Source organism: Harpia harpyja, chromosome 2 (assembly GCF_026419915.1).
Source record: "Harpia harpyja isolate bHarHar1 chromosome 2, bHarHar1 primary haplotype, whole genome shotgun sequence".
Lineage (NCBI taxonomy): Eukaryota > Metazoa > Chordata > Aves > Accipitriformes > Accipitridae > Harpia > Harpia harpyja.
The window spans coordinates 84,214,960-84,242,232 of NC_068941.1; the positions used below are offsets into that span (position 1 = coordinate 84,214,960).

The following is a 27,273-nucleotide window of genomic DNA, read 5'->3' on the forward strand; positions in this document are numbered from 1 at the left end:
GGGTAGTAAATGACATTGCAAAACCCCAAACGTCCTTATCACTTGCTTACTGGACCTGCCTGGCGTTGCTTGGGTCACTTACAGCTCTGAAAGCTTTTGTTTGTACATGGTTTTCAGATGCCAGAGAGCTTGCAGACAGAGACAGGACTGGGACATATGGGGAGATTTTTGTGCTGCTTAGGCTTCTGTGATGCTGTTTTATTAAACTTGGCGTGCTCTGGGCCTGGTTGCGAGTTGGGGTCTTTCCACGTACCCCTTTCTGAGTCTGTCCCTGGGGGTAGGCTCCAGAGACCCCCAGGGGAGGAGAGACCCTGCTGGAAGGAGGGTGATAAAGCCCCAGGACGGATCTCAGGGAGAAGATGGGGTGAACCCCCTTCCCACCTCGACGAGCTCTTGCGTCGGCTCAGGCCACCCAGCTTCACAGCCCGACCTCCCAGCGCAGGACATCGCCCGTGCCTCCTCTTCCTAGCCTCCAAAATGGAACTCTTTGGAGAAATATTTCCCGGCTCTTCCTTGAAATCCCAGTGGGATGGCTGGGTTTCCGTGGCCCGAAAGGTGGAGGGACCAGTGGGAAAGTGGGAAAGGCTGGGTGCGAGCAGAGCAAGGCATCCCCCAGGCTGCAGCCTTCGTGCATCTCCTCCGTGGGCGCAAGGCACTGCCGCCATCTAGTGACACGGGGACTCGCGGGGGTCCCCAGCTCCTGGGCCCGGGGATGCTCTGCTGGGGTGGGGGGAGACGGAAAGGGGACCCAAACCCAACGCCTTGCTTGTGCTTGGGACATATAGAGGGGCTCGTTATAGGAGAGGATAGAAAGCTGCTCAGCAAAGATGAAGCTGAGAGCGTTGCGGTGCTTTCCTTCGGGTGCTGCAACGCTCTGGGGTGAGACCTGAAATTTTGGGGGGGGCTTGTGCAGGGAAAAAATTGGCTTCTCGCTGCTGTATGTGCCCTTCTGCTTCCTCAGGCCTCGCCACACTTTGGGATGCCTTTGGTGGGTGGGGAGGCTGAGGAAATTCTGTCTGGAGGGATGAAAACTGACGCAGTACAAAAAAAAGCTGGTAAAGTCCGACAGCAGCCTTAGCTGGGGTTTGCAATTGCAGCTCGTTTCTGACATGTGACTCCAAAGTGCATGAACTGCTCAGGAACAGACAAGGTCCAAAGTGGAAGTGCAAATCCCGGCAGGAATATAAAGGTACTGAGTAAGACCAGGTTAATTAAAGGCTATTACATTTTTCAGCTCTTGATCTGTTGCTGCAGTGGATGAGCCCTGATGGGCTGGCATGCAGGAGCATGGGCGCTCTCTTCCCCTCCTTTCTTTTAAAATTCAAAATAATATTAACGAAATGGCACTCTAAACTGGAATGCATGGAAATTGCAGGGCCGAGCATGGGAAAAGCCCTCCCAATAAATGGCACTGTCCTCCTGGTGCGTGACCCAGGTGCTTGCCCTGTGTTCTGTGCTCACCTGTGGCTGCCACATAAGCTGTCCCTGCCATCGCAGCATTAAACGATGACCTCATTAGCAAGGGCTATCACTGCTGATAGGCCGAGGGCATAGATAAAGCTGGCAACAGCCCTGCTGCTATTTCTGTCTGCAAATGCAGCCCAGCAAGTATCCTGGCATAACCCATTTTTTTGCAGAGTTCCTGCATGCACCCCAGAGGGATGTAATGCTTAAAGGGATCATCAATCTCATTGTAAGCTCTTCACCTGAAAAAAAAATAATTAGATGAATCAGTGAAGTCATCTCACACAGCTAAGGCACACATTAAAAGAATCAGACATATGGTAAGTAAATGCCCAGAGGCATGAAGTCTAATGGTGGTGGGAGTAGGTGAGGTCCCATTGGGGTGTGCTGGGTGACCCTCGTGGAGATGATCAGCTGCACATTGGTGAAATTAAATTATTACATTGGTAATAAAAACTACCAGCTTGTGCAGCTTTTCCTGGGGATTTGATCCTGTCCTCGTTCTAGCCTAAATTTGAGCTGGGCTCAAAGTGAGCTCTGCCTCTGCGTGGGCAGAGACTGCTGCAAGGAAGGAAAATCCTGAATTCACCTTGGCACACCGTTGTGGGAGAGGTTAGAGTAGAGGAGGCAAATCGTGTATCCTGCAGCTTTTAGTATTTTCTTTATTTCTAGTATGTCACTGTTTTGTCCAGAGATGCTACTTGAATTTTTTTGTGTCAGCTACCACTGGAGCATGATGGGGAGCTAAGGCTCTGTTTCAGGGACATCGGCCACTCACCTCAGCTGGCCAGGTGACCCTGGAGGCTTTCTGTGACTCTAGGGATGGCCCTGGGGAGGTTTCACCATTGATTTAAACCTGAGGCATCCCTGAAGAACAAGGTCCAACCCTGCTGTGTGTTTTTTCCAGCACCTTGTGAAAGGACCTGGATGCACATCTGGGATGGGGAGAGATGCCCGTTACAGGGTCAGCACCCCACTACATGCCAATGTGCCTTGAGGACCCGGGGGCTGTGGGTATGGGGAGGACCCTGGGGCCACAGCAGGTTTGGGTGGCTCAGGCTTCATCTTTGCAATGTAATGAGAAACATTGAACACGGAGATCTCCCTATGGTGGGGAGATGCAGGCTGGTTGGGTGATAAGATTTTTATAATTATAGATAAGTAGCTCCCTTTCTAGCTGATTTCCTAGAGGTCGTCAGAAAATGGAGACTATTAACAGTGCTCTGGCCCACTGGGTGAGCTCAGATCTATTATTAAAAAGCTGCTGTTTGCTTCCTGCTCTGCTACAGCTGCCCTGTTTGACCTTGAGCAACACAATCACGGGCAACTTTGCCCAGAGCCTGAAATTCAGCTTCTGCTTCCCACTGAGGAGCTTGCAGAAACGATCCTTTTTGGATGCTGGGTGTAGAAAAGCCCATTTCCACATCAGTGCTCAGGGCAAGAACTGGACCAGAGACTTTTCTCACGGCTCCAGTTACTCCCCAGAGTTAGAGAGGCAAAGCGTGTTGGGTCGGACTCTGATGCTTTGGCAGGCTGTGTGTCCCTTACTGCAGACACGGGCTTCCTGACTCACGGCTGGCTGTTATCAGCCATTCTTTGTACCCCTGCACCTTGCCTTCCTGGGCTGAAGTCCCTGCACGCGGTCCAGCAGCCCACGCTGCGCTGCACCCCGGGTCCATGCAGCTCCTGTGCTGACCTTGCCCTTCAAAAACCACTTATTATTTATTAAACTAAAAAGGAAGAAAAGGGATGCACGGCCCTTCCCTGCAAAGGAGAACTGAGGGTTTTTTGCACAGCCTCGTGCATGTCCCCTCTCCCTCCTGTGCCTCAGTTTCCCCATCGGTGGGACGGGGCTGTTATGACATCCCAGCCTCGCAGGTTGAACGCTTGGCTTTGCACAGCTGATTTACAGACTGATTTTAGTTGGAAGGGACCTCTGGAGGTTTCTGACCCAAACCCTGCTTTAAGCAGGTTCAATCTCAAATTTAAGCCCAACCTCACAGTTAAATCAGGTGGCTCGGTGCTTCCCCAGTTGAATTTTGAGTTTCTCTGCGGTAATACCGGAGACAAGAAGCTCTCTACGCCCCGTCCTTGATCACCCTCACGGTTAAAATCTGTCTCCTAATATTTAACTAGATTTCTCCCCAGCTGCAGCTCATGCCTGCTGCCCCTTGCCCCGATGCCCGGCACAACCAGGAGCAGCTCGGCTCTATCTTTCCCGCATATTCCTATTCCCAGGCTCGGTGCAGGGTGGCCGCCTCCTCCGGCTGCTCCGCAGCGAGGGCAAACGGGGAGAATTTTTCCGTGAGCACAAGTGCAAAGGGTGGCCAGGTTGCAAGTGGCGGTGGTGGCAGGGAGTTGCTTGGCCGCTTTCCTGCCTCTGCGTGGGGTCGGGAGGCCTGTGGCCGTGCCGAGGGGCTGCACCGTTGGCCGGAGTGCCCGAGGTGGGAACGGCTGGGGGGGTTCATGGGATCGGGGTGAGAGGGGGCTCTCCCGGCAATGCCGGCGGCTGCTCTGTGGGATTTGCATGAATCTGGTGGATTTAGCTCAGCCTTTCCTACACTGAGTTAAATCCTGTCCTTAGTTTAACCCCTTTGAACAAAATCAGCCTGCTCTAAAAACATATTTATTTATTTGCGTTTTTTTTTTTTTTTTTAATTTTTAAACTCCAGCTTTTGCAAATAGCCTGCAGGGGACATGACGTACTTGCGCAGTGACTTCTGCGCTGTCGGGGCTTTTGCTCAGGCTGAGAAGTGTCTCCGGGGCAGGGTGGGAAGGGCGCAGGGAAAGCGGGACGAGGAGGCTCCAGCCACCTCGGTGCAAACCTCGGGCAGCGTTTCCACTGCCTGCAAAATGCTGCGTGTCCTCCGCCGGCTCTGTCTGCTCTAGCTCCCCACGCTGTGAGATTTTTTTTCAGGGGAAGAGGCATTTTCTTCCCTGAGGAGTGCTGTCGGTCCACATGGGAAGTTTTGGGGGGAGTCAGCTTGGGATGCGGGGCTCTTCCCACTGGAGGGGGGATGCTCTGGGGCCTTGGCAGTGACTGCGGTGCCTTCCCCCAGCACCCATGGAGTACGTCAGCACGCGGGGAGGTGCAGGGGCCGTCGACTTCGAGGGAGCCCTCTTCTCCGGCTACGCACCCGACGGGGGCCTCTTCATGCCCCAGCGCATCCCCTCGCTGGACTGGGACACCCTTCGGAGGTGGAGCCGCCTTCCCTACCGGGAGCTGGTGAAGGAGCTGTGCTCCCTCTTCATCGCGGCTGAGCTGGTCCCGCGGAGCATGCTCAACGGTGAGCCTCAACCGTGCAGAAAGCTGCTCGCAGGGGCATGCACGAGGATTTTGGGGCGTTCAGATGCATTTGCCTGCCTTTGCCCCATCCTCTTCACACCCCTGCCAGAGGATGGAGCCTGCTGCACCATTGCCTGCTCCTTTCTCTACCATATTCTCCTCTGTCACCCCACTGGTATTTGTTACCTCCTGGAAAAGGTGTCCCCTGTGTGCAAATAGGGATTCTGGTGACTGCAATAGCAATGGCTGATGCCATGGCCCTGCTTTTTGCTGGGGGACCCTGCTGCTCTGCTGACCTTCCCTCCCACCAGAGCTTTCTGCTGCTCCCCGCTCTCTCCAAGATCTGATTTTTAATGTTTTTAACATTTACGAGCTATCACTTCCACCAGAGGGCAGCTACAACCTCTGTCTCAACGGCATGTTATGATAAAATTTGGTTTTCCTGTATTTTGTGTTTTAACACAGTTTGCTCTGATTGTGTCGGATGTCCTCTGGGGTTACTTGCCCTAGAGCTATCGAACACAATGAAGCTGGGCTGGTTTACTCCTCATAACTAAGAATAACTTGTTGGATATCTGTCACATCTCCAGCAACTGAGAGTCTTTGGGTGTGCAGAAAGCTTCCCAGGAGCACGAAGAACACAGATGCAGGAAACCATGGGTCAGAAAAATACTCCTCTACCCAATCTAACAGCCCCTCTAACCACTTTCCCTCTAGACCTGATTGACAGGGCCTTCAGCAGGTTCAGACACAAGGACGTCGTCCATCTGTCCAGGCTGAAAGACGGGCTGAATGTTTTGGAGCTCTGGCACGGGGTTACTTACGCATTTAAGGATCTGTCCTTGTCCTGCACAGGACAGTTTTTACAGTACTTCTTGGAGAAAAAAAAGCAGCACGTCACTATTCTGGTGGGTGAGTATGCCTCTTTGTGTGGGGCAAAATTTCTGGGCAGGTCTTTACCTTGACGGCCATTATCCCATGGCCCTTCCCATTGACACCCCAGGGTAGTATTGCCTTGTGGGTGGCTAGTGAGTGATCTCCGGGCAATGCTGGGGCTACAAAAACATCTCATGGAGCATCTCTGCATCTTTTTCTTAAATTGCAGAGATGCATGTTTGACTGACGCATCAATTTTTTGCTTTTTTTGGTTCTCCCTCACTTTGGAACAGGGACTTCTGGGGACACGGGGAGCTCGGCCATCGAAAGTGTGAGAGGGCAGAAGAACATGGACATCTTTGTTGTGCTGCCCAAGGGGTTCTGCACCCAGATACAGGAACTTCAGATGACCACTGTCATTGAAGACAACGTCCACGTCTTTGCTGGTTGGCACTGCTGTTGGTCTGTCCAGTTTATGGCCTTGCTGTGTCAAAACCATGACCCTAAAAGTCTCAGGGGCCTGCTGCTTTAGCAGCTGCAGCCAGCCGGGTCATTGCCGTCATGGTCACCATGCCCAGACATCTGGCTCACAGGAGCCTGTAGCAGACATCCCCAATTTGATGACCAAGTGGTTCAAGGCTTCCTTTTCTCCTGGCCACAGATCAAAGCTGCCTCCATGCAGGCGGTTGGTGTTTAGCTGCACTGAATTCAGCACCGTTTCTCGGCACTAAAAGGATCAAGAGTCACCCCTTCCCTCTGTCCCCTCACCTTCACAGGTGGTCCATCCCCTACCGCTGTGCCGTCCCCACGGTTCGGAATCACCACTGGATGCTTGAGCTGTCCCATGGACTCCTCTGCTCAGCCAGGTCTCACCTCGGCATCTCAGAGGGGATGCAGGCATTTGCCTTCCTGGCAAATATATACTTGGTATAAGCAAGAGCCCAGAGCGCAGTGTCTGCAGAAACCTCCCGGCATCCACGCGGTGCTACTCAACCTCATACAGCCCCTGAGGCAGATGGGCAGCTCAGGACGGCCCTGGCCACAGAAAACCCCAGGGCTTGAGACTGGCCCTATTTCTGAGCAGAAATACCTTGTGCCTGATGCGCTGATGTTGGCAGATCTAATCTTTCCATTCTCCTTTTGACAGCTCATGGGAACAGCGATGAAATCGATGAGCCCATCAAGGAACTGTTCGCTGATGTCGATTTTGCCAGAAAATACAATCTGATGAGCTTGAATTCGGTCAATTGGTCTAGGATTATGGTGCAGATTGCTCACCACTTCTATGCTTACTTTCAGTGCGCCCCATCCCTGGATACCACCCCACTGCCAATGGTAGAAATTGTTGTGCCAACAGGAGGAGGAGGAAATATCACAGGTGAAGGGAAAAAAGATAGGTTAGATAAGGAAGAGAGAGTGCTGTGAGCTATGGACTAAAAGCACTTTACAGATACTGGGTATTTCTATTTATTAAAACACCCACTCTCTGGTAGGATTTCTTCAGAACCACTTATATTTTATTACTCATGTATGGCTATTACTCATTCGGGTGTCACTGATGATTTGCAAGATGCAGAAAATCCTAAACCACCCTTTGATGATGACTGTAGCTATCTTCAGGATGAGCACATTAGAAGAGGGCAGAATGTGTTTGATCCAGAAAAGAGGGAAAATACTGTGGCTCTGGTTTCCTAAGTGAGACATTAACAGAGGTGTGGAGTCCTGCCTGGTCCTACTCTGGTTTGCATGGTAGCGCGCAGTCAAGAGAACCACTCTTAATTGCATAATCTGGCCTTCTAAATGTGAGTCCTTGATTGCCTCAATCCCAAAATAGGCATACAACTGTCTTATGAAAGCAATAAAGGATTCAATGTACTCAATTGCATTCACTGCACTTCCAGGCTGCCCATCTGAGGCAGCAGAAATAAGCTGCAAGAGCCCAAAAGTTTCATTTCTCTTGCTTGAACAGCAGCTGTCTGACCTCTTGGTCCCCTTCCCATCCATCTTTAAATGTGGAGATACCCAAGGGTCAGTGTTCGATGGCAGGTGGAGCATTGCATCCCTGGATTTTATAATCTGGTGCTCTATCAAAACATTAAAGACAGGTATCTCAGAGTCCATTAGGGAATGTCGCTTGTGTCTGCTTCTGAACTGTATGCTCAATCAATTTGTACAATGACTTCTTCGCTAAATCTCCTTTGAATGTTTCTTCATCAAGCATGCATGTATTTTTTCACTTTTTTTCTAGCTGGCTGTATTGCCCAGAAAATGGGTCTCCCGATTCAACTTGTTGCTGTGGTTAACAGCAATGACATCATTCATAGGACTGTTCAACATGGAGATTTCTCACTGTCAGAGAGTATGAAGGCTACATTAGCATCAGCCATGGATATTCAGGTATGTAATGAATTGGCCAAAATGGGAAAATACCAAATAGATATTTTTATAATTTTTTTCCTTGTACTCTGTTCTACCTGGTTTATGAAAGCATAATTCTGCCACTGGCAGTGCCTCTCAGTGATGCATTAAGAGGTGTGACTCATATTGAGCATTTATGCTGCAGACTGCTGAGCTGAGATAGATCAAACACCTTCCTCCTCGCTTTTCAGGGCTTGACTTTGTAATCTTCATTGTTAAATGCTGGGTTTCTGGGGTTTCGTTATGTGCAAGGTTGGCAAGAGGGACGTTTTCTCAAAATGTGACACTTACTTAGAAAATTATAAATCCCATCATGTCTCAGGCGTTTTGTTGATGCTTCTGAAAGGCTCCACCAAAAGCAAGAGAAGAGACCAGGAAGAAGGTAGGGAAGTCCAGAAGAAATGCCTCATCTATGGCCATCTGCAGCTTGCTCAGAGCAAAACAAGTCTCAGCAGGCAGGCAAAGGCCTCAGAAATTAAAAGTCATGAAGGTACAGAAACCAAACACCTGGAAGCAAATACCTCCCATTTCATACCTACCCTGTGATCCACAGGGATTGGATCTGCTTCCAAACAAGTGACCAAAGTGTGAAATACTTGGTGTTGGATCACTGTGGCCTTAAGCTACCTGGATTTTCCAAAAGCTGTTCAAACACATTAGGAGGACCTGGGAGCCTAGAGGAACTGCCATGCTTTGCAGTCAGTAAGTCATTATGCCCCCATCACCAGGCTGCTGTGGTCTGCAGCTTGACTTTCCTTCCGAGGCATGAATTTTTTGGGCTCCTCAGAGCTCAAAGGGTAGCTGGGCTCCTCTTTTGTCCTGTGTCCCTTCAGTAGCAGTGGTCCACTGAGGCACCTAAGCATGTGCCAGACTTGGGGATCATGAATGAAGGCAGCCAGGCAAGGTGATGTCCAGAGATTCCCGAGGAGCTGGATGGCTGTATCCCTCTGCACATCCCTCTCCATGGCTGCACGGGACATCATTGTTCAGCTCATATCTGAAGCATCCATGCAAATATTTCCATAGCTCAACAGATCAATCATGCTGGAGGGGAATTTAGGAGGTCTGTAGTTGGGACCTGCTCAAAGCAAGGTCAGCCCTGAGGTCAGACCGGGTTGCTCAGGGCTTTGTCCAGTCAGGGGTTGGAAACCTTCAAGGATGGAGAGTTCACAGCCTCTTTAGGTTGCCTCTTCTGCAGACTAAGCTAAAGCAGAGAAAACTTTCCAGTTAAACACTAACTGAAGAGTTGAAGGTGAAGCAGAAATTCTAGTGTGGATGAGCCTTGTAAGGAGCAATCCCAGGAGAATCACAGCAGATGCTGCATCTTTGCAGCACCTAAAGCCAAACAGGGGCTGTTCTCTGGCCCTGAGGTCAGGAAGCACCGTGCAGCTCATGTCCACACGCCACAGCTTTCCTTGGGAACAGTGCCCAGCATGACCTGTCCTCCAAACTGGCCCCCAACGTTCTCCTGGACAACTCTAGCGGCATAGGACAAAACCAGACCAGAGAGCTGGCTAATAACTTAAATGGCAAGGCCAGTGCTTGCACCAGTGTCCTGGCCCAGTTTGACTTACTGGTGCCAATGCAGTGACCTGTAGTGGAAACCATAAGGCTGGTACAAATGGAGGGTGAGGGGGAAGGTCTGGATGTGGGAGCAGCAGAAGGAAGGGCAGGAGAAGGGGTGTCAGGAGGACGGTGCTGGAGGCACCTCCAGTAGCAGGTCATCGAAGTCCAGGCAGGCTGACACGTAGTTTCTCAGGACAGCCAGGTTTGGAAGCAGAGGACAGCCTAAAACAGGGGACAGCCTAAAGCAAAGGGCAGGCTACACCCAGACTAGACTGAAGATTACAGGCTGGAGGCTCTGGGAGATGATGGTGGGAAGATGAAGAACAGGACTTGGGCCATAAACCAGCCAGATTAGGACATGAAAGGCTGAATAAGTCCTGATGACTCACCAAGGTAGGACAGGATGGAGAGACAAAAGGTCACGGGCACTGTCAGCTCCTAAAAGATATAAAGAGCTCATCTAAGACCAGGACTTGAACCCAGGAGATGTGATGAGGACTCTGTAGTCAGTGCCCCTTGTCCTGTCCATTCCTACAAAGTATCTTGGCCAAACCACCTGGATGAACATTTCCTGGTGCTTGTGAGCATGCAGGAATGAGACAGTGAGCAGTGAAATTCGTTTGGGACCCTCCTGTATGGTCTTGCACCAAGTTTTGCTGCAGTGTTGCAACGCCGATTGCTACATAGCCATACAGGCCAGTCAGGCCCTATATGTGCCTTATACGTTCATAAAGATTATCAGTCAGCCCTGCAGGGAGCTGGGTGTCTCATTAAGTCACGCGGGAGCTGGGTGACTCACAGCAGCATCTACAACACCGAGTAAACAGCTGGATATTTCTGGTTCTCAAATACATAGTGTGTTATTAGCCTGGGTTCCTCAAGGTGATTGTACAGATGTGGTCACACGATTTATCAGTGATCCCTTCATTAGGGTTTTTTTAATTCGATGGTCACTGCCAGACTGCTCTGACAGGTCAGAGGTCTGAAGGACATCGTGTTCCCAAAGACTTGTCTTGGGATGTAGGTATGTGGGGGGAAGACACAAAGCCCACCCCAGCTTCCACCAAGACAAATGTGGCAGTAGGACCTCAACCCTAATTTGACATCAGAGAATCCACACAGGTGCTCTCCCCCTGAGACAGATGCTCAAATTTTCGCTGCTCACCTATTGCCTTGTTATCCCAGGAGCCTTACAACATGGAGAGGATCCTCTGGCTGCTCTTGGGCTCCGACAGCCGCCTGACGAAAATGCTGATGGAGCGATTCAGAGTGTCGAAAAGCCTTAAGCTGCCGGAGGATTTGCACAGAAAGGTCAGTTCCTCACGCATGCAGTGCTGTGTGTATACGTGTGTAAGGAGATTTACTGCTACCAGTTGTTTTCAACTCATTTTCAGAACAAAAAAATCATAGTGGAGAGTTTCCAACCAAAAACTTAAGTGTGAGGCCAGAGGAGTTTTATATCAGTGTGTGCGCATGGAGATGTTAAAACCCCCTTTTTAACTATTTTTTTTTTAATAGAAACCTCTTTCTTCTTTGCAAAACTGATTAAAAACTGCCTACAATTATTTAAGTAGAACATGCAACCACCCCTTCCTTGGCCACTCCAGTGCCGGCATCGGCTGTGCACCGAGGCTTTATGCAGCGGGTGCCAGCACAAACCGAGTGTGCCCTTTGGGAGTGTGTCTGCTGGGATCGGTGCTGCAATTCATCGTTGTCCCAAATGGGAGCACAAACAGAAAGCTGAGAGAAGTACAAGAGAAAAATAAACATATGAGTTGTGAGGCTCTTTGGACCAGATGCAAAGTCCTGCCTCTTCCCATCCAACACGCGTTGTCCCCCACTGAGCATCCTTTGCCCGGCACCTGCTCCTGCTTGCGCAGCAGCAAAATAAATACTAAAAAATTGCATTATTAAAAGAAAGAAGAGCTATTACACTGGGGTGGGTTTTACAAGCTCTCAGAAACTCCCTTGGAGCCTGCAAATAGCAGTGCAGAGCTGAGGGGCTGAATCTCAGCTCCTCTCCGCCCACGCTCCCAGCACCTGGGGATGGAAACCCCTTGCTCGCACCCCGGACCTGCGGCCTTTTCCAGCAGTGCCTCATCTCCTGGCTGCAGCAGCAACCCCTTTTCCTTCAGTCCCTAAGGAACCCCATCCTCCAGCATCCCTATTTCCAACTGCTTTGCCGACTGCCCGTGGCACAAGCCCGGCTGGATACCCATGGGGTGCTGATACCCTGTGCAAACCAACACGTTTCCCCTGGGGCCGCAGCTCTCTGAGACCCTACGCTCATGCTCAGCCTCCGACGAGGACATCGTGCGAGCCATGCAGCGCTGCTGGGAGGAAAACCACTACCTGCTGTGTCCCCACTCCGCTGTGGCTGCTCACTACCACTACTCGCAGCCGAATAGGTAAGGAAAGCTGTGGTCTGGAGCATCGGGGACCAGAGCATCAATTCTCCCTTTGCTCCTGCAGCACCTCCAGCTCAGGGCTCGCTTACATCAAAAGTTTTCTTGCTTTTCTTTCCTTTTCAGCATGCCCCGGTGTTGCTTAGCTCCAGCCTCCGCAGCCAAATTTCAGGATGCCCTGCTCCGAGCTGGCCTGGTTCCCCAGCTCCCACCTGAAATCACTGCCTTAAGGGCGATGGAGACCAGGTCCACTCCCCTGGAGCGGGGACAGGACTGGGCACAGGCACTCCGGGAGCAGATCAAAGCCATGGCACGGCGGCGGGGGATTGCTGGGCAGGGAGTCACGCAGACCTGAGCTACTGGGGCACAGCTGGCCGATGCTTCCCAGGGCTCATTCTGCATTCCCAGGAGAGCCCAGTGTTATGTTGGGAGAGGAGCCTATGCTCTCCATGCAATGAGTTATTAGCAAGAACACGCTTCGCTGTTGAATTATATAGGCTATTTCATAACATTTTCAGTAAAGAGCTCTGCAATTGTATCCTCTTTTTCCTAGTAATTCATAAAAACTGATTGAAACCCTGAATAAACCCACCTGTTCTATCATTACTAGCTATTACAGAAAGCTCCCTTAGCACTACCCACAGGCACCAGCTTCCTGAGCATTATCCAGCGATTCTGGCCCCGTGCTGGGATGTTCAGCCCAGCGGTGCCAGTAGCACCCAAGATGCTCAGTGAGAAACATATGCACGGCTGGAGTGGATCTGCTTTACCCATCCCTGTAATTTAAGCAGTGCCAGGGATCATTCCCAGGCATCAAAACTTGCTCAGTCATAGTGTTAAATAGCAGATGTTTTCCCTGGACATGTTTATCTTAAGGAGCTACTTTCCAGTGCTGTATCTTGCAGCTTTTGGTCCTAGTCCTGCTGCAGACTCTTCCCGGGCAACTTCCACTGAAACAAATAGGAAATGGGAAATTCCCCTTATCTTCTGCCTGAAACTTCAGGTCTTTCAATGCCACGTTCCCATCATATACATATAAATATATAAATACCTTGTGTGGGAGCTGCCTCCACAAGTCATGCATCTGGCAGGAATCTCTTGTGCCTAAAAAGGGGGAAAAAAAAAAAATAGGAATTACACCAGGGGGGAAAAATCCCCCTTTGCCATCAAAAAAAATTCCCCCTTTGACATCAAAGGAAGTCCTGTAATGGGAGGATTAATTTGAAGGTTTAGTGGCATTTAGCAGGGTAAAAGTAAATTCTGTGAAGTGAATCAGCATGGGATGTTGCAGAATGTGCGGGAAGGGTGGGAAGCTTTGCCTGGGCTGCAAGCCACCTTGCTGGCACCTGGGCAGGCTTTTCCTCGCTCCCCCCGGCACAGACGGCCCCGCGCTGCCTCCTTCCATCCCACCGAAACCCTGCAGGAGAGGAGGGACCCGTGCCTCCTCCAAGGTGGGGGCCGAGGCTGCCCCATCCTAATTAACGGGGTTGAGGGAAACAGCTTAGTTGAAAATGATGCAAAACCCCACAGCGCTTGGATGCTGGATGTTTTTAATGCTAACAGCTCTACTAGTTGCATGGATCGAGCAGCTGGGAGGAAAATGGTGGTGGGGTCCAGGAAAGGTCTGATGCTTCACAAGGCCATCATTTACCCCTCTTTAAGAGCCAAAGCGGCCAGCAAAATACCTCTTATTTAAGCAGCAATGCAGCCTTGTCTTCAGGAATAACTTTGCCCCAAAGGATGGCTTTGCACTGGGGGCCGGTGCAGCAAGACACCGGTGGTGCCAATGAGAAACCCCCCTGATCCTGTTTGACCCCCGCAATCAGCTGCCCCTTTCATCGATGCCCACGTTATTCTCGTTGGACTCCACCTTTAATAGCTGCCTCCCCAAATCTTGTGGTTCTCGGCCAGGGATGGCTGCCCAGTTGTAATTTAGCTCTTAATCATAGCTTAAGACACCCCACGAGGGGGGAGAGGCCTGAAATTGCACCCAGCTCCGCATCCAAGTGAGAGGTTGCAAATCCGGCTTGCTGGCCGGGACTGGAGCAGGAGCGGGGAGGCGGGAGGGTGAGGGGCCGGACCTGGATCCCCGGCCAGGGATCACTGGGAAGCACGGGGCTAGGGGCACTGGGCTTGAAGCCCACCAAAGCCTTGGTGTGTTTTGCAAGCAGAAAGTGTGGCAAATACATCCCACGCTCCCATCCCAGTGCCCCGAAGCAGTAGGCTGGGTAAAGGGTCCAGCCGCGCTGCAGACGATGCCCATGCGGGGTGAAAAAGGGTTTAATTCTCAACCATCCCTGAGGATACCCCTATGGGGTGAGAGTGCTGCTTCTCCCCCAGTCCAAACCAGACGGTTTTTGCGCAGCACACTCCAAAAACTCTCTCTGCGATTTCTGGGGCAGAAGCGCAGCAGGAAAAGCCTGTTTCATGCCTGGAGTGGAGGCAGAGGGAGAACAGACAGCCTCGGCTTGCAGGGTGGCCACGCTCCCACAGAGAGCAATGCGTGGCCGCACGTGGTGGCCCGGGTGCCCGGGATGCGGGGATGAACCTGGCCTCGTGGGCATGCCGTGTCCCACCGCCTGCTCGGGGACCGTGGCATCCCTGGCTGCTCCCACACCGGGAGCTCCCACTTCGGCCCCAAAACAAGTGCTCGGGGGTCTGCTCACTCCTTCTCAGGTCTCCAGCTGAGAAAAGGTCAGCTTTGTTTCATGGAAAGATGGAAGATGGAGGGAGGAAAGTTGTGCAGAAAGGCGGTACCTCCTCACTCGACACTTTGATGGGTGGCTGCGGGCTCTGGCAGCTTGACATGCTCCCAGGGTTAATGATATATTAGTTCTGCATGTTCCAGAGCTGATCACAAATCCAGGCCAGACTTGTGAAATAATTCATCTCATACGTCAACTGCTCACGCTTTTCTCCAGCAAAAATTCCCATTTCAGGTCCCTCACCCCGAGCAGATCCAATCCACGTGATCCAGGAGACAGTGATGCCCACAAGCCCGTGGCCATCCTCCGCGGGGACCCCATATTCCCCCAGAGGTCAGGACACCCTTCACACTGAGGGACATGGCTGGGACGTGTTCCTAATGCCTACGTACCTCAAGGACAAAGTAATCTGTTGGGATGGAGATGCAATGTACTGGGATAGAGGAATAGGGCCCCCATGGCTCAGCTCCCCATAGCTCACACATACCAAAGCATCTTTCTGTCCTGTAGCCATCTGTTGGCATGTCCAACAAGGGATTGGGGTGCCTGTCCCAGTGTGAGTTGGGATCTGTCTGGCTACACGTGGGGTCTACCCTTTAAGCCATCTGCCTCCGAGCTAGCAGTCGTCGCCTGGCGTTGCACCCCGTGGAGACATCAGCAGCAGAGTCATGCTGTGGTTCATCACTCCAGCCATTAATAGTGCCATCAAGAGTACTATTAATTAAAGGGGGACATGGGATGACTGGCTGTCTGCAGTGCTGGCTGAGCTAAAATTCGGGGGGGATATAAAATTCCCCAATGGGCTGTGGATGAGGATGTTGTGTATTTTCCACGAGCTGAGCGGTCGTGCCTTCCCCCATGCTTTGCCACAATGTCCATCCCCATCTTCCAACTCACGGCCACCCACCCCATCTCTCCCACCCGAGGAACTGATTTTGGGGTGTTTCCTCTGCTGACCAGGACGTCACGTCCTTCTGCTCCAACGTTACCTTTATGGGCTGGGAGGAGGAGTCCACACCGTGGTGAATTATAAGCCAATGCTTTAAAACAGTGTTCTGAAGGTTTGGGAGTTGAATTATTATTTATAATGCCCTGGGGGCACCGTGTAATTTATGGACAGGTATGAAGACAAGTAGGCGCTCAGACGTGGGGATGAGCCCTGTGTAAATGCCGAGATAGAAAGATAGATAGATGGATAGATGAAGATAAGCTTCTTTGCCAGGAGAGCTGGAGATTGAAAAGCCTGCTCTTATAGATCTCTGCTGTCCTAGGGTAATACCTACTATTCCAGTACTTTCACTCCATAAAAAGTCATCTCAAATCTGGTGCAAATCGTTTGTTTACTCTTTTTTTAAATTAATTTATCCCAAGTGCAGGGAAAAAAAAAAAGGAGTTGCTTTGTTGTTGCAATTTGCTGCTAGGCATTCCTATGTGTGCTAATGATAAGTATTAATTAAATAGCTTGCTGTTGTCTTTTAAATGCAGTTCTTTCAGGCTGTAATTAAACACAGACACCCAGCCCTTTCTGTCTGCATAGAAAGAGGCAGGCAGGCCTCCGGAGCTCTGCACTTCTTTCCTTGTAGCAGGAGAGAAGTGGAAAATGAGGCAAAACCAGTTTCCATTGAAAACTCACCACCCTGTGCATGTCCTTCACGGGGAAACCAACCAGCTCAAGGAAATTAAAGGAATGCAACTTCCAAGATCCCAGCCCTGCAATCAAAGTAAGTTTATATGCCCTTAAGATCTTGCAGCTTCATACATTTTAAAGGCAGAGGAGATCACTTTGTTTGATCTCCGGCGCAACACAGGCTGTTGAACATCACTCTGCCACGTTCATCAAGCCCAACAACTTGTTGGCTTATGAACATCTCGATCTGAAGCTCTGGAGATAGGATTCCATCCCTCTCACTTGCTTCTTGGTTTCCCCTGTTTTTTTCACCCTTGTTGTGAAAAACCAGGCACTGCTGTAAATCCTCATCCCCGTGCTGCTCCCGTGGTCAATATTAATCTCCCAGAGCAGGGTGTGCTTCCCGGGGAAACCTGAGCTCCCACCAACCCTGCTGCCCTCTCGCCTCCCTGGCTTCAAATAGAAACTCAGAACTAAAGCCCTCTAGAAATGCAAATAAAAAAGTCAGATGCTCACGTGATGGAAAGCAACCCCCAAATAAAATTTGCCATATGACCGCAACGCTGAATGACACCTACACCCAACATTATTCCTGCCCTCAAAGGCAGCAGGGCTTCGCTTATCTAAAATGCTGCTATTAATCAATAAATACATGAAGAAACACTGGCCGTCTGCTGTATCACTTGTAAGAGTGGTGGGGGAAGATGCAGCTCGCTTGGAGGACGCCCTGGTCAGAGCTGGGCCATAAGAAACAGATTTCCATCCCACAGCCACTGCGAGGAGCGTGGGAGGGAGGAGAGGAGGTGTAGGGGGAATGGAGCCAGCTCCTGCCGGTCACCCCAAATCCACACATCAGCCTGTAGCTGGACCCAGTTCTCAACAGACAGCGACAGCGAAGAGCTTCACCATGGCAAAGACAGTGGGGAGCGTGTTCAAGAGCTGCACGTGTATTTTTTTGAAAGGAAACATTTAAGGATGCATTTGTGTAATTTATAACCTGAGATCTGTAGAGTATGTATAATAAATGTACAGAGAATATGACAGATGCATTGCCTGCCTGTGAGGGGCTCCTCGATCTGGCGTAGCGCAGCCCTTTGGGCACCCCGAGTGATGCTCCTCTGCCTTGATGGCTCCTCACACTTCTCAGAAAACAGCCACGGCCCTTTTGGGGTCCTATCAACCCAAGGCTGGATTTGCCATGGGCTTTTCTGTCCCCTCCCCAGTCCCGTGGCTGGGTCTGTCCTGTGGTTTCGATGCAGCCAGACGGGTACACACAGGGAGTGGGGAACACGGGAGAGGGTCTGGGACCCTTTGCAGGCTCCTTCCCTGGTGAGGCGAATGCAGGGCTGGAGCATCCTTGGGGCTGTCGATGTTAGCAGCAGCAGAAGTGGCTCAGAAGAGGATTTTCCCCAATTATTTGCATCTTAGAAGTGAGGAAAGGAGAGAAATGAGAAGGGAAAAGGAAAAAAAAAAAAAGGAGAAAGTAAAGCTAACTTGCATTCCGAAATTAAATATTTAATTGGAAAGGAATTTGAATTTGTTTGGATTGTAACAGATGACTTTGTTCCACCAAAAATGAACTGACTTTGAGCAGAAACTTTAAAAAATATATATTTTGAGCTAGAAAAAAAAGATATTTTGAAGCCAAAATGACTCACTTTTAGTCCAAATGGTTAAAATTGTGTTTGAGTTTTGGGAAAGGAAGTAAATTTAGAAATTTTGGAAATTTTAGAAATCTTTAAAAAACCATATGAAAAAAAAAAAGGTGATATGGGGGAGAGGAAAAGTGTTGCCTTGCTGGAGCAAGAGGGCCGGAAAAGAGAGGAGCCAGCAGCTGCCCTGTGTGGCTCTGTCCTTGCCCTGACACCCCTGAGATCACCCTGAGCGCTTTAAGATCACGAGATACTGAGAACAAAGAGTTTGTGTTCTCTTTTTTGCTCTCTAGTTCCCTGCCTTTTAGGGCTCTCAAAGCTGTTCAGTATTTTTATGGCAGGGTAGAAACTGCTTCTTAAAGAAAGCAGAGTGGAAAATCACATATAACGTGGCTCCAGGAGGGTGATGTTTTCAGAAAAATAGAAAGATTATGATTCCTGGAAAGAAAAATAATTAAGAAGTGATGAGCACAGGAGGACAGTGATATTTCATGCAATTCTTCACTATCCATCTCCTTGCTTTCGCTTTGGGACTCCTTGAGCAGAGAGCATCGTGGATGTTTGCACAGGCTTTTGCACGTGAATACGAAACAGCAGTGGGATGCTGCTGTAAAGGATGGGGAAGGCAGAAGGGTCCATGTAGGAACACAGCATTATTTTGGTATCTGACATATGGAACGGACCAGGACTCGCTGTGTTAGATCCCCGACCGACGTGGAAAAAGAAAGATGACATATTTGCTGTTGAAGTTTACAATCAGAGCTTTAAGCAAAAGAGTAGCTTTTGAGGATGGGGTCTTTTCTGTCGCTGATTTTCTGCGTGACCCTGGGGAGCGTCGAGATGGGGTGAGGAGCGGGGGGGACCCTCCCGCAGCCCACCCGGCCCTTGGCACCGGCCTGGGCGCTGCGCCGTGGGTGACTCCCGGGGTGCCACGCTGGCTGGGGACCGGGGTGCTGCCACCTCCTCACCCCGAGCTCGGTCCTCTGCGGCTCCCCTTGGTCCCTACCTGCCCGGCAAAGCACCAGCATCCAGCCCCCGGGAGCTCCTCGCTTCCGCTCCTTCGGGATGCTTGTGGGGATTAGCCAAGTTATGCTCCCTAAACCCATCACATGCGTTTCAATAGTTTTAATTGTTGCCTTTAAGATAATTACAGGCTGGAGAGAGCGGACAGGAAGAGCCCTGTGGATTTGCACCGGGGCTTGGGCGCACTGTTTTGAACGGTACGGGAGGTTTGCCGCTTAGCAGTGTTTTACCTGCTTGGGAGAGCGTTTTGCGTGCCGCAAGGAGGGACGGACCGCAGGTCCCCGCTCCCCACGGCTGGAACAAATGGAGCGAGGGGTTCCCCTGGCACCCCACTCTGCCTGCCCCGGTGGAGAACATCCCTCAGCACCGGGCTTGGCAGATGCTGACTCTTGCTCATTTAAGCCACAGCTTTTTCCTTCTTGCCGAGCCCTTTCAGGAGGGAACGCACACCTGAAGTGAGCAGGATGCCGAAAATCAGACTCACAGTGGGGCAGGGAGCACCCAGGGCCCCCCTTGCCCAGAGATAAGACATCACCTTCACCCGGCCTCAGCATTCTGCTTGACTCTTAGTGAGGTGGCCCATACCTGGTTTTTTTTAAGCTATTACAGTGTATCCTGGTCCCTTGCTGGCTATCCATCCTTCATGGTCAGAGAAAATATCTCCCTGATGTTAAAGGGAATATATCTCAGTCCCTCCCATAGCCTGGAGTAATTCAATATTGAGTGAGAGGCGACTGCTTTTTCCCTGTTTGCACCTTTCTTGCAATTAATTTGTTGGAGCTCCCTGCCAGGGAGCAGGACAGGCCAGTTCTCAGGGATAACATGACTTCCCAGGTGCTGCCTTGCCACGGAGGAGCTGGGGCAGCACTGAAGACCCCTCTCGGGACACAGACCTTCCCCAGGGCTAACCGTGCACACCAGGTTTCTCTTCTAAAAATGCTGCAGCTTCTTTCAGTCCCCTAATGAAGCACCCAACATTAGAGCATCCAAATTAATCTATATAGACTCGCATGCCCAAGGGCACCAGCGTGTTTTGCTAGCCAGGCTGTGGCTTTGCCATCGTTTAAGGTGCTGCTGCTCACGAGTGGTTCATTCACATCCCTCTCATGGATGGGACCAGCCCGGCGGCTGAGCAGCAACGGTGGTGCATGATGCTGAGCCTGGAAGCCTTCGCTCTCATCCATCTGACTTTGCGCTGAAGAGGATGAGGAGCTCTCCCTGCCTTGTCCTGGCACCTTCCCCAGCAGGAGATGGGAAACCCCCCACCTCTCAAATATTTCCTGCCCGAATGAGAAAAACAACACAAACCCCAGTTTTTCTTGAGATATTCTCCAGCCCCGTGTGTCAGCATGGAACCCAGCAAGGGGTTCTTGCCCTTGCATTTGTAGTAGCCTCTTTATCACTGATGCATTTTTAAATGAAGACAAGATTTCATCCAAGTACAAGAAATTGCTCTAGCTCAACCTGCTGATTGCAGGCTGTCTCATGGCCGGTGCATTTTGGAGGATCAGGCTGGTCACGCGCAGACATCGAAACCAGCATTTAATGAAGGGGTAATGTGGGGCTCAGCACACTGAAGATGTGATTTGTTTTAGTATTTAATCCATAGCAATCCATTTAATAGCACTGTCCCTAAATTGCTGTCCCTCTTGCACCCTAACTCCTAACCTGGAAATAATCCCAACAGGAAAAAAAGGGAAATAGCTCAAATATTAAAGTGCTGTGAAGGTGAGCTGGCTCCTGGCTGCAGGTGGAGGGAACGGGGATGGGTCCCATCGCTGCTGCCAAGTCGAGTTTTGGGGACCCGCTCTGCCCTCCTTGTGGGGTTCAGACCTATATCTGCAGGCTGTGGGTTAGATGTCAAACCCACCCCAAATCCAGAGCTGAGCAGCCCGAAGGGCTCCTCGAGGATGGGATATTCTGCACCATGAGCTGCCAACTTTGCACCAGCAGTCCTTTGCATCCCAGCCCTCTTCTCCCTCTCCCTTTGCCCCTTCCCTCCCCTTGTGATATGACGCATTGGCAGAGAAATAAAATAATCAGCTATTGCTTTATTACTTTCCATCCGTACTTCCCCCACGGGCATCTGTATTTCTGCAAATGTTTTTAATATTTGCTAATAAAAGCAGCTCCAGTAATGACATGCTCACTCCCCAAGACAAAATTGCCGGGACTGGCGTTATCTAACAAACTCGTTTTGGCACAAGCGCGTCTGCGTAAGAGCCATTTCTGCCCATTCACGGGATTATCAGCCATCTCTGCAGCCAGCCCCAGCCCTCCTCTCTCATTCCTAGTTAATTGGTGTGAAATTGGAGCAAGTTCTCAGGTGATAATGTGTTTGCATTTACTGCTTCACTGAACCACCCTAGCCACTCAATCCCAGCTTCATTAAAGCCTCAATCTCAGCTTTTGCTCCTGGCTGTGAGCTTCAAACCCTATTTCCTGCGTGGCAGACATACAGCCTAACACATGTCAGGAAGACAGCTCGAGCGGAGCTGCTGGGAACAAGCAAGGCTACTGCCCGGGCGCCGCTCCGGGAAAATCACGTTCGCGGCAGGAGAGATGCTCGGAGTCCCCGCGATGGCTTCACGCTGCATTGGTTGGCTCCCCACACTTGAAAAAGGCATATTTTGTGCCCTTTAATTATCTTTGATTAATGAATTAATTTTTTTTTCTCCAGCACTTTGAAGATAAAAAGCCTTCGTCTGAATTCTGTGATTAGTATTTAAAGACTCAAGTGAAATATTTGTAGGCAGAAAAACCTAACCGAGGAATGCCTGTGTTCAAACATTCAATAGGGCCTATTCACAGGATCGGATTCCAGGGTTATTATTAGCAATAAGGTTATCTTTGGCATAATCTTTTTACGCACAACATGCTATTGGATTCCACCCTCCCATTTCGCTCAGGCCCTGGGGCAGAAGGTATACAAATTAGAGCTGGTTCAAGCCTTGCAAGTGTTTTTCATGCAAGCGGAGCTGAAGTCTGGCGAGGTCTGCCGTGGTTATATTTAGGACCATCCATAAGGTTTTTTGGTGCAAGATGCACGCCCCGGGATGCTCCCATGTGGGGGGAGAAGTGTGTTGCCACTGGGGTAGCTCCAGCCCTGCCAGCACACGCTGCCAAAGACCTGCCATGCATTGGGGACATCTGTGACACCCCGTGGGGTGACCCTTCAAACTGGGGATGGAAAGGGATGGCTTGGGCTGGTCCTACGCCCGCAGGTCACGGAGGCGGCTCCGAGCATCTCCCTGGCGCGTGAGATTTCACAGGTCCAGACACAGGTCTGGGTTTGGACAAGTCTGGACACAGCCAGGGAGGGCGAAGCCCTGCCAGCCTCACCATCGGGCAAATATCTCTTTTGGGGAGCCGAAAGCATCTCTCTGCCAGGGTGGATGTGCCCAGGGGGTCCCGCCTGACCCCAGCCCCAGCCAGGAGGGCTGAGACATGAGCAGGGCTGGCTGGGCTGCGGGCTCGTGGGAATGGGTTGATCTGGGCACAAAAGCAGAGAGCAGCTGCCTCCTGCCTCTTAATTTGGTTGTATTTCTAGCTCTCGTAAAGCTAAAAGTAGGAGTTGGGGTTTTTTGTTGTTGTTGTTGGGGTTTTTTGTTGTTGTTGTTGGGTTTTTTTTGGTGGTGTTTTCTTTTTTTTTAATGGATGATGGGTGTGATTTTTCAAACGCGCTCCCCTTTGGCACGTCTCTGCTGGCGACATCAGTGAGAGCCCTGGGATGCCTCTGCCGGAGCCCAGGAACACCTTCCTTTGAAACCCTCCCCGTGTGTCTCCCCAAATCCAACCGCCGAGCATCGCGGGTGGGAGGAGGTGAGGCCACATTCTGCTGCGGTCCTTCACCCCAGATGGCTCAGCCGCTGCATGGGGTCCCTGGGTCACCCCAAAACCAGCTCCAAAAATCCATCGGGGCTGCTCATCCGTGGCCAGGGTCCCCAGCCCGGATGCGGGCAGAACTGAAATACATAGAGGCACATTAAAGGATGGCCAGTGTGGCTTTGAAACGGTATGGCAATCCCCTGTAGCCTAGTTTTTAGAGAAAGTATTTTGTAGCTGGTTTTTCTCTTTGTGACTAAACGCGGTTATTAGGCCCGGAGTGCATCATTAAACCTGTTATTAAAAGTAAACATGTTAAGGAGAATATACTGGTGTGCAGCAAGCTCATTCAGGGCGCTGGACCCTCTGGAAAAGTCATTAACATTTGTATTTAAAGTGAACATAGTTAAGAACATATTGGACTAATTCAGGGCCTTAGAGCTATTAAAATGACTACCATTAAAAATAAATATGTTAGGCAGAATATGTTGCATAATTAGAATTATTACAGTGTTTATTCTGATTGGTTTTTATGCTGGCCTCTCGTTTAAGAAGTTATTTGTATGTATATATAATATATATGTGTTTTATAAATATATACATACACAGTAATGTTTCTAACTATATATATTTGGTTATCTACTGTGCTAAAATGACTCTGTAGGATAAATTTGACTTCCTTGTTGCAGGATGAGACAGAGCCCTGGCGGGATGAAGTCTTGGATAAAACCATGGGGAAAAATAATAAATAAATCTTGGTTATATGTAAGTGCTGTGGCCGCAGCCCAGTGTCCGTTGAGTTCAGTGGGAACCTTTCCTTGACTTTGCCGCGCTGGGTCAGACCTCAGGAATGCGCCTCCCGCTTTGATGGTTTTGCTATTGGTAGGTCTCGGAAAATCAGAAAATCAGCAGCTTCGCTTTCCACGGGCCGTTCCCAGGCCGAGCTCCACCAGGCTTCAGCGACTCGCCACAGCTCATGCGGTCTCATTTCAACCCAGTCTCCTGCAACTCACGTGTCCCTGGGGAGGTGGTGGGGTGGAAACATCTCCTTGTCACGGGGCTCTCCCTACCTGGGGTCCCAGTCCCTCCCTGTGTGGAAAAGATGCTCCCAGGGTTTTGGGAGTTTCTCCCAGCAGTTTTGGATGTGAGAAGTGACTTTTGCCTTCCCGATGTCTGAGACCGGTGGCATCTCCTGCCATGGTCCCTGCATAACACATATACAATCTATGTAGTGTGTGTGTATATATATATATATGTATATCATAGAGTCATAGAATAGTTTGCGTTGGAAGGGACCTTTAAAGTTCATCTAGTCCAACCCCCCTGCCAAGGGCAGGGACACCCACTAGATCAGGTTGCTCAAAGCCCCGTCCAACCTGACCTTGGATGTTTCCAGGGATGGGGCATCGACCACCTCTCTGGGCAACCTGTGCCAGTGCCTCACCACCCTCATTGTAAAACATTTCTTCCTTATATCTAGTCTGAAGCTCATGTAGGGATCATTGTGCTGAATGCAGTTACCTCCCAGGGACTTGTATGGGAGGTGAGGCTTTCATGAGACTGGGAAGGACCGCTAAAAAAAATCTTAGCCCTTACCATACCAGCTAAGGGACTTTCTCCAGTAACTCCTCCAGGAGCCCCAGTAACTCCAGCACCCCACAGGATCAGAGGAGGTAGGACCACAGATCAAGAAGGAAAAAACTATACTAAAGAATTGTATGGGATGGGGGATGACCCTTGAAGAGCAGCCTGTTGGAGGGGTTTAGCTTTGTTCATTAATTACAGTGAAGGGGATAAGAGGTTAATTAAACCCTGTTGGGTGGCAGTGACCAGCACCTTCCCCTACAGCTCTTCTCCCAGGGGTTCTCTGGGTCAGCATCCCCGGTACCGAGGCTGTCCCAACCACGGGCCCACCCTGGATGTCTGGGGGGGTCTCAGGCTGCCTGCATGCCCCAGCCCTGTGCGTGGGTCACTTATGGGGTTGCCCCACCGGCATGGCCCTATGTAGGTGTTTCTTGAGCTGGCATGACCCCCAAATGCCCATCAGCATAAGGGAGAAAAGCATCTGCGCCTCACTTTCCAGGAACAGAGTTATTAATGTCAGTAGATGGCACTATTTCTTCTGCCATAAATGCAGGTGGTTCCCATCACTGCTCTGAACCATGAGCTGGACCTGGCAGGAGAAGCACCAGGCTGAGGGCAAGCTGCTTCCCAGGAGCCCCACCAGCCCCAGGAGCCAGCGGTGGGCTCCATGGGGGGCTGTGGCTGGCCGATGCTGGGAGCTGGGCAGTCTCCAAGGTCCCTGCGGAGACCTGTCCTCCTGGAGGTTGCCTTCCCATTGGGTTCAGTGCCCAACGGCAAGTCAATGATCATCAGCCCAAACCTCAGGCAGCACTGCCAAACCACGGCGTTGCTTGTTTTGTATCGGCTCTTTTTTTAGGGTTGAAATTGGGTGTTTGCTGCTGATTCTCCAGGTGGAAAGGGAGGAGAAGACAGATTCTGCACCCCTCCCTGCTCCCCTTTGCCTGCACCCAGCTCCAGGTGACACTGCTGTGACCACTGTCCCCAGGTGCTCTCAGCTGGAGAGGTGCCTACAGCTGGGGCTCTCATTTGGACAAGTCCCAATGGGGGGCTCACCACCTTTATAGGACCTATAAGCTTCTAATATCAGCTGAAAACCCCCTTTCCCAGCCCTGCCCCAGCCCTCGGGGAAATGCAGGGCCCTGGGGCCACTGCCTCCTACCCCATCCTTGCTTTCACCAGCACCAGGGCTGCTCCCATGGGTGCCGGCATGCACCGACGGGCTCCCAGCCGTACCCGTGCTGCAACGGTGGCTGCCAGTGGCCAACCAGGGGGTCATTCCCCACCTCGCTGAAGTGAACTGCATCTCCGAGAGGTGCTACTGAGCGTAACTGAATATTTAAATAATAAAACGAAACCCTGCTGGTGGGAGTACAGCTGCTATTACACTTATTATTTAATTGTGGCGGTGTTTCAGAGCCCTAGGCATGCACCTGGACCCCTCGTGCTAGGTGCTGTACAAACAGGACGGAGGAGAAGACTTTGGCGTTTAAAGGCACTGAGTCATTCCTTCGCCCTCTCATCTGAAACCTCAGCTTTGTCTAAAACCTTTAGGATTTTGTTTAATGGGTGCAGCTAATGGTGAGGTAATCAGGGAGCCTTTCGACACAAAACCGAGCGATCAGTGGGTTGGATGCCTTTTGATCTCACTGCGGAGCAAAGGCGTTGCGAGGAGAAGCCACGTGGTGGGGTTCCTGGAGATGCTGTACGAGCGGGCAGCTGAGACTGGCCCGGGGCCACGTGTCCCGTATCGAGCCCCTTGTGTCAGGATCCGGCTGGGGACCATCGCCCTCGTGCCGTGTCCTGGTGCACACTGGAGCCTCGTTGGCACATCCCTGACACTGCTTAGATGCCACACAAGAGGAGATGGGGACCACCAGGGATGACCGTCCCTCTCTATTTCCTGCAGAAAGGGGATGTCTGTGCAAGACTTGCTGCTGGCAGGACACTGATTTCGACCTATCCTCCCTGAAGGCATCCAAACCGAGCAGTGGGTGCAAGCCATGCCCTTCCCAGGCTCCTGGATGTCCTGGTTCTGTCTGGCCAGTTCTATAGCTTTGCTTCCCAGAGGAAAACCATGGAAAGAGGAAAAAGTCCCCGGGAGGTTCCTGCAGCAGAATGGTGGCCGATGGATGCCCTGGTGAGGGGTGGATGGTCTCTGCTGGGCGGTTAGCTGGGGAGCCCGGGCTGTCCCTCCTGTGGCTGTGTGCATGGTGCAGAGCCAGACCAGAGCAGAAGTCCTCTTGGCTTCTCCTTTCCCGAGGGTGACTTCACCCGAAACCTTTGCTGTATGGCAATATCTGGTTGGGGCATGAGCCGGGGCGATAGTTCTGCAATGACAGAGGCCCCAAGGTAAATCCGTGAAGTTATACTTGGAGGTACATTCTTTCGCACTGATCTTTTGCCTGGCAAGCTGGTACAAGCTACACCTGCAGGACTCCTTCCCCTTCCTGCTGGTGTGAGCTAGGTGTACCTCAGGAGATCAGTGCTGGCACAAGGCAGGTGATGGAGGGACACCAGGGTGGTACTGCTCCTCTCCCATCATCTGGCACAGGTGGCATGTTGCATAGGCTCAGGGGTCACGTTTGCAGCCCCCAAGATCCCAACCTTCTAGAAACAACCATTTTCAACTCAGCGGGGACCAAGCCCTGCCAGGTTAGTGTTCAGATGGATGAACCACTGCACAGTCACAAGGAGGGGGACGAGGGATATTTGGATAGGGCAGAGGACAGATGGACTTGGGTTGAGCACACAACCTCCTTCTCAAGGCTCATGCTAAGGTGATATCTGTTAAAAGGGCCTTAAAGGAGTGTGTTCAGAAGTGCTACAGTAGAAGCTGTAGCAC

At 51.1% G+C, this 27,273-nt stretch overlaps 1 protein-coding gene across 4 annotated transcripts; it reads left to right on the top strand.

Moving 5' to 3' along the window:
• Positions 1-1,654: 1,654 nt before the first annotated feature.
• THNSL2 (threonine synthase like 2) lies at positions 1,655-12,725 on the top strand. Of its 4 annotated transcripts, none has more exons than XM_052780788.1 (9): positions 1,655-1,784; positions 4,524-4,751; positions 5,468-5,662; positions 5,920-6,072; positions 6,774-7,004; positions 7,875-8,023; positions 10,796-10,921; positions 11,879-12,018; positions 12,142-12,725. In XM_052780788.1, the coding sequence occupies exons 2-9, from the start codon at positions 4,529-4,531 to the stop codon at positions 12,368-12,370; spliced, it is 1,446 nt and encodes a 481-aa protein (XP_052636748.1). In that variant the 5' UTR covers positions 1,655-1,784; positions 4,524-4,528; the 3' UTR covers positions 12,371-12,725. The 4 variants fall into 4 exon arrangements, with proteins under 4 accessions (XP_052636748.1, XP_052636746.1, XP_052636749.1 ...); XM_052780786.1 differs by lacking the exon at positions 1,655-1,784 and adding an exon at positions 3,787-3,908 and having other exon boundaries at positions 12,142-12,724; XM_052780787.1 differs by lacking the exon at positions 1,655-1,784 and adding an exon at positions 4,221-4,364.
• Positions 12,726-27,273: the final 14,548 nt, after the last annotated feature.